The sequence below is a fragment of the Mandrillus leucophaeus genome, unplaced genomic scaffold (genome assembly GCF_000951045.1).
Source record: "Mandrillus leucophaeus isolate KB7577 unplaced genomic scaffold, Mleu.le_1.0 Scaffold21, whole genome shotgun sequence".
Lineage (NCBI taxonomy): Eukaryota > Metazoa > Chordata > Mammalia > Primates > Cercopithecidae > Mandrillus > Mandrillus leucophaeus.
The window spans coordinates 305,962-312,890 of record NW_012102143.1 but is presented as its reverse complement, the minus strand read 5'-3'; the positions used below and the strand labels follow the sequence as shown (position 1 = coordinate 312,890).

Below are 6,929 nucleotides of genomic sequence, written 5' to 3'. Positions count from 1 at the left end.
GCCAACTTTCTGCCTGTATGACTTTGGGCAAGTAATTTCATTCCTCTGAGCCTGTCTTTGCACCTGCAAAGAGAGCTATAGATCCCTTCTAGGTAGAGTGAGTGTGCTGAGGACCCACTGGGTGCACAGGGCACCAGGCGCACGGATGCTCATCAGGCCAGGGCGCGCGCTCGCTGCAAATGGAGTTCCCCTGTGCGCGCCGCTCTGCAGCTCCAAGTGCAGCCTGGAGCGAGCCGGCAGAACCGCGGGATCCCTCCGGGGTGGGATAAGGGAGGGGAGCCCCCGCGGCCCCCTCCCGGCCCTCGGCGCGGCCGCGTGCGTGGTGTCATTGGCCCGGGCAGCCCGGTGGGCGGGAGGATGACATCAGCGGCAGGTTGGATTATAAAGGCGCGAGGGGAGTCACGGGCTCAGAGCGCACCCAGCCGGCGCCGCGCAGCACTGGGAGCCTGCTCGCCCTGCAGCCCAGCCAGCTTGCTCCGCACCAGCCTGCTGGTCTGCCCGCCGACCCGCGCGCCCTCGCTGCCGCCCGTCTGCGCCCCTAGACCCCAGCGGCACCATGCATCTCTCCCAGCTGCTGGCCTGCGCCCTGCTGCTCACACTGCTCTCACTCCGGCCCTCCGAAGCCAAGCCCGGAGCGCCGCCGAAGGTGGGTGCTGTCGTGGGGACGCCGAGCCTGAGAGAGTCGTGGTAGGCTGGGGGCTTGGAGAATGCGGCGCGCAGGACCCAGGAGAGAGGGAAGGCAGGCGGCTCTCTCCTCCGAGATGCGCGTGGGCGAGACCCGGGGAGCCCTCGAAGCGCGGACTCGGGGGTCAACTCTCCCAGCCTCCGGAGAACGCCGGCCCATGCGCAGCCCCCTGCCCCAGCGTGGCCTGCCGGGCGAGCAGCAAAGGAGGGGAGGGCAGGGGGCTTCCGGAGGGAGCAGAGAAGGCGGCCGCGTGGCAGGTGGATGCGGGGCCAAGCTGGCCGGCATCGGTGGGGGCGGCTCTGGGCTCAGGAGGGACACCCCGCGCCGGCGGGCGCGTGGGGCTGGAGCATCAAAGTCCCCCGTGCTGCAGCCGCGCGTCCCTTCACCTGCCCACTCTTTCTTCGGACAGGTCCCGCGAACCCCGCCGGGAGAGGAGCTGGCCGAGCCGCAGGCTGCGGGCGGCGGTCAGAAGAAGGGCGACAAGGCTCCCGGGGGCGGGGGCGCCAACCTCAAGGGCGACCGATCGCGACTGCTCCGGGACCTGCGCGTGGACACCAAGTCGCGGGCAGCGTGGGCCCGCCTTCTGCACGAGCACCCCAACGCGCGCAAATACAAAGGAGCCAACAAGAAGGGCTTGTCCAAGGGCTGCTTCGGCCTCAAGCTGGACCGAATCGGCTCCATGAGCGGCCTGGGATGTTAGTGCGGCGCCCCCTGGCGGCGGTGAGTACCGCCGACCCCGCGCCCAGCCCCAGCCCGGCCCGGCTTTGCTCAAGTTGTGCCAGGCGTTTGCCGGCCACCCCCTTTATTATCCCCCTTTACAGACAAAGAAAGCGAAGGATAAAGTGATCGGGGAACTTTGGCAAGGTCAGAAATGGCTCAGCCTGGTTGAACCCACCAGGCTTCTTCTAGAGAAGCAGAAACAGGCTTGGTGGCGTCTCACCCACCCCTGCACCTTAGCTGAACTAGCAGCATTGGCCCCAGCTGGCCAGCTGGTGGGGGAATTGAGGGGAGATCATGGGTTTGTGGGAGCAGAGAAGGAAGGTTACACCCACAAGTCCAAGGGACATTGATCATCTGCCGGCCACCATGCCCCCTGTAGCGAGAGTAGCCCTCTGTTGGCACCGTCAGGGCGCCCTTCTGCCTGAGGCACTCCGATTCCTGTCCCTTCTCTAAACCCAGGCAGTGGGCAAACTGGTCTAGCCAGGGTCCTGTCCCTTCTCTAAACCCAGGCAGTGGGCAAACTGGTCTGTCCGGGGAGCTGCAGCCCGGTGGCTTCAGGGGTGAATCTCAGTGCTTGTGGCACTATTTCAGGGAATAGGAAAGATACTAAAGTAAATATTTTTTGCCCCACCCTCAAACGCGACATGTCCCAGAGTCCCTCACCAACCCTGTCCCCCGCCCAACCGGTGCTCTGGGCTCCGTTTCTGGTGTGGGATCTCACCCCGCACTAGGGCTGGAAACCTCTGCCCTACCGTCACCCCCTGCCGGGTGCCGCATGGTGGTAATTTACTGCTGCAGAGAGCCTCACCTCTCCTCTTTCCCTCCTCTCTATTCCTGCCGCCTGCCTGTGCCCACTGAATAACAGCATCCCAGCCTCTGACATTGACAGTCATGTGCATTAGGATCAGGCTCACTCGGCTTTCTCCCTTTCTTGCCTCCAGCTCAGCAGCTGCCACTGCCTGTCCCACACTTTGACTGTCCCATCCCAGGCCATGGGAAAGCTGCTGTCTCCACCCCAGAAACCCTTGTCAGTGTTGGGTCTTCCCCCGGAGGGAAACAAGAGCTCCTCTCCAGCACACTCTCTCTTTTTCACAGTACAGAACACTTTTTCACAGTTTGTGAACCCATTCACCTCCCCGTATTGAACAGCTTAAGGGCCAAGTGCTGGCCTAAGGCACTCTAGGACCCACTGCACCCCCTACAGACTCAGAAATATTTGTCAATGACCAGAGAAACCAGCACACCCTAGCCCATGGCCACTCCCACCTGCCCTAGGTTTTAACCAGTGCCCTTCCTCTCTTTGCAGCCAGACCTCCCTCGGCTGTGGGCTTCTCCCCAGTTCTGCAAAGGCTGCAGTTGTCTGTGATCTTGACTCTCCCCTGCACAGGGAGAAAAATGATTCTGACACTTGGGGACCAGCCTTCAGTAGCTACCCTTGGAATGCCTTTCCTCTCTTCTCTCCTGTCTAAACAACAAAGAGACGGAGTCTGAGGCCTCAAATTTTCAGTTTGATTTAAGCATCAAGTTCAAACTTCAGAACTGGAACAAATGTTAGCGATCTTCCATGGGTTCGTACCTGGAATGCGCATTCCCATAGGGGCCTTGTTCTTGGGCCTGGCTGTCTGTGGTCACCAAGTGATGACCAGACGGGTAGTGAAAGATGCTGTGTAGGAGGAATCCACATTGCTAAGAATTCTCAACTCCTTTGATCAGGGGGGTTCATTAATCTCCTACTAGCTCTCTTAGCATAGATGAACACTTATCATCAACATCCTCAACACCGGCTTATGCCCGACACCAGCTGTTTTATTATTATTTGGGAAGGGGGCTGTGGATTTATTATTTGGGTTTTTTAAATGAAAAATAAAAACCCTACCCTCACTGCCCCCCACTCCCAGTGAGAGAGCAGAACATCCCTCCTGCAGGCTCCTGGTGGTGATGCCCAGGATATATCACTGGGGTTAAAGGGAAAGACAGCTTGTATTTGTCACATTAATGAAAACTCTTTGAGGTTGTGGCCGTTTCTCCACGCAGGGGGTGACTCGGGCTCTAAGCCACCATAATGATGGTCGCTGATGGTTCTAGGTGTTGATTGTAAAATGCTAATGACAGAGACCAGCTGTGGGTGAAACCTGAATGAATACTTTGCCCCTGGGGCCCAGCAACATCACAGACAGCTGTCATCTGTGTAAACTCATGGCAGAGCCAGAGAAGGGAGTGGGGGAGGGTTCATCAAGCCATTCTGGCCCAGGCCCCCTCTGTGCATGCTGTCCTTTGGGAGAGCACTGAATGCCCCAGAAGGCCACCTTCCTTGGGCCCCGGGGCACCCACACACCCATTAGCAGGGAGTTTTCCCTGACAACGCTCAACCCAGAGCCCATGACTATGCATTTCCCCAAGGCTGGTGTGAGACACCATTTCCTCTGCTTCTGAAGGGGACCTGGACCCACACCCTTTTCTCTGCACAAGCAGCTAAGGAAGGAGGTGCCGTTTACTGGGTGGCGGCTGAGACCCAGACACTGCCGATGCCCAATCCGAGGCTCCCTGTTGAATCCAAAAGCCAGCCCTGGGAGGTGGCTATTATCCGATTTTATGGGTGAACACTCCCAGCTATCCAGGGTCATCCAGGGAGTCAATGTCAGAGTAGAGATTTGAGCCCAGGATTCCTGATCCTGAGATGTCTCCCTTCTCCTTCCATCCACAGTCACTCAGACACACGAACCCAGGGCGAGCACTGACTGAGGGTTTGTGTTGTAGCAAAAAGGATGGGGGATTTTCCATTCTCTTTCTCTCACTGCGCCTCCCTGAGTGCCAAGGGCAAGGCCTGTGGTTAGACTGGGGGAAAAAGGAGGGCTGCAGACACTCTGGTTCCACCTGTGCTGGGGCAGCAAAGCAGAAGGGGCCTGGGGAGTGTGTAGGGGGAGGCCCCTCCCCTCTGCAGGAAGGCCTGGTGGGTTGGGGGGTGTGGAGGTCAGGGGACATCCCTCAAGCTGCTAGGGGAAGGGGAGGAAAGGTTCTAGAACCACCCTGCCTGCTAGGATTTCTCAGCTAAGGGGCCAGAACTGAGTGTCTGTGTTCACTCTGTGTTTCAGGATTGGAAACTGGCTCCGTTGTGCTGAGGTCACCTTTGGTCATCAGCTCCGGCATCTGGAAACACCTCCAATGCAATGTGGCTTTTACATTTCTTTCTTTCTTTCTTTCTCTTTCTTTCTTTCTTTCTTTCTTTCTTTCTTTCTTTCCTGGTACTGGGAATACACAACACCAGCTGTTTTATTATTATTTGGGGAGGGGGTTGTGATTTTATTATTTGTTTTTTTTTAATGAAAAATAAAAAGTTATATATTATATATATATTATATACATGAAACACACACACCTACACCGACTTGATGACAAGGGACAGTTTTTAAGAGACTGACAGAACCAGCTGTAAAACATTGCTGTTTGTAAATTCATGTCATGCATAAATGTATTTATGTTGTAAAGCTATTTATATTGTTTATAAAGAGATATTTATAAAAATTTTATTTATGTAACTAAATGAAAGAAGTCAATCGTTGTAATGTTTTTGTCCTAACTAGTTGAAAAAATGTAAAAAAAAAAAAAAAGTCATTCCATGAATATCTTGAAAACTGTCTTTATTTACTTGTTGCCTTTATTTTTTAGGACTTAGGCTGAGGCAGAGGGAGAATGTGAAGAAAAGGCGTTTGCCTCCAGATAGATGTGACAGCCAGATACTCAATTCTGGATTTCTCTGTGTCAGAATCCCCTGGAGGCCTTGCTAAAAATACAGATTCCTACTCCCTCCACCCTCTGATCTACCGAATCTGACAGGACTAGCTGTGTAAGTTTTGTCCAAGTGATTCTGACCAGTTCAGCCAGGTCAGGAAGCTCTGCTCAAACACCTGACTGCTAGGAAGTCAGATGTTATGAATTAAATTAATAACGGCCGGGTGCGGGGGCTCACACCTATAATCCCAGCACTTTGGGAGGCTGAGGTGGGTGGATCATCTGAGGTCAGGAGTTCAAGACCAGCTTGGCCAATATGGTGAAACCCCATCTCTACTAAAAATACAAAAATTGCCGGGTGTGGTGGCAGGTGCCTATAACCCCAGCTACTCGGGAGGCTGAGGCAGGAGGATCGCTTGAACCTGGGAGGCGGAGGTGGCAGTGAGCCAAGATCACAGACTGTACCCCAATCCTGGGCAACAGAGCGAGACTCTGTCTCAAAAAAAAAATTAATTTTGAATTCAGCTGACTTAGGGTCCTATAAATTCGACTCCATCTTCTGCTATTAGTGGAAGAAATAGCTGCTAACTCCCTCTCTGTTTAGGGGAGATTTAGAAGGTTTCTGCATATCTTGCAGAATTGGCCAGATCACCTTACGAATCTCAGCAACTCTGTTTTCTAGACTTGCTCACAAAGTCTGGAATGGATGGTAGTTTCTGCCTGCTAGAAGGACAGGTAGTTTCTGCCTCATAATGAATGCCATGGTCAGCTGGGAGCCAAGACCTCGGAGAGAAGGAAAGAGCGTTATCAAGTTTCACATCTGTGGTGTGCTGTGCTTTGTGGGAGGGTTGTGGGTTTTCTTTTCACCTGAAGCCACTAACAATTACATTTCTTACGCCCCATGGAGCTATGAGTGTGGAATTATGAATATAATTTAGAATTTATGAACATAATTTAGATTAGAATCTCTTCTCCTAAAACCAGCAGGAAACTGTGAAATAATTCCGAGGTACTCTCACCACACGCTTGGTTGGATGACAGCCCTGTGCAGCTTTCCCTGTCATCTGCCCCTGTTAGGGGAAGGTGGGGACATACCCTCTTGGGCCAGTAACATCAGTGGACTGGGGGCACCCTGCTCAGGGGAATTGGGAGCAGGGATGCCCTGTGCACATGGGTCCGCAGGCACCAAAGGAAAACCCACTGGGGAGGTAGCCAGTGGCACCTGGTCTTTCTGTGGGTGTTTCAGCCCTGGGACCTTTGTTCCAGGTAGGCCTCCAGCAGCAACCTCTCGAGTGTGTGAGTAGCCAACACAGTGACATTGCCCAGGTGAGAAATCCCCTTTTAGACATGTTCCTGGCTGGGCACGGTGGCCACACCTGTAATCCCAACAGCTTGGGAAGCCAAGGTGGGCAGATCACTTGAGCCCAGGAGTTCGAGACCAGCCAAGGCAACTTATCAAGACCCCCATCTTTACAAAAAATAAAAAATTAGCTGGGCATGATGGTGCCCACTTGTAGTCCAAGCTACTCAGGGGGAGGCTGAGGTAGGAGGATTGCTTGTGCCCCAGAGGCCAAGGCTGCAGTGAACTGTGATCACCCCTCTACACTCCAACCTAGGCAACAGAGTAAGACTGTCACACACACACACACACACACACACACACACACACGAAAGACAAGACATGTTCCAGCTTCTACAACTTCCCTCACAAGTTCTCTCAACTTCCACAGGAGCCCCAGAGGACATTTCCAGTCCTCCTTCCTTGGGGACACCTGTGGAAGCCACCCAGGGCATG

General features: G+C 54.2%; 1 protein-coding gene across 2 annotated transcripts; it reads left to right on the top strand.

Moving 5' to 3' along the window:
- Positions 1-408: 408 nt before the first annotated feature.
- On the top strand, positions 409-4,566 carry NPPC (natriuretic peptide C). 2 transcript variants are annotated; one of them, XM_011980217.1, is made up of 3 exons: positions 409-646; positions 1,095-1,405; positions 4,498-4,566. In XM_011980217.1, the coding sequence occupies exons 1-2, from the start codon at positions 557-559 to the stop codon at positions 1,383-1,385; spliced, it is 381 nt and encodes a 126-aa protein (XP_011835607.1). In that variant the 5' UTR covers positions 409-556; the 3' UTR covers positions 1,386-1,405; positions 4,498-4,566. The 2 variants fall into 2 exon arrangements, with proteins under 2 accessions (XP_011835607.1, XP_011835606.1); XM_011980216.1 differs by lacking the exon at positions 4,498-4,566 and having other exon boundaries at positions 484-646; positions 1,095-1,422.
- Positions 4,567-6,929: the final 2,363 nt, after the last annotated feature.

Coding starts and splice junctions, on each gene's coding strand:
- NPPC (XM_011980217.1), top strand. CDS start 557: ATGCATCTCTCCCAGCTGCTGGCCTGCGCCCTGCTGCTCACACTGCTC. Junction 647..1,094: donor AGCCCGGAGCGCCGCCGAAG/GTGGGTGCTGTC, acceptor TTCTTCGGACAG/GTCCCGCGAACCCCGCCGGG.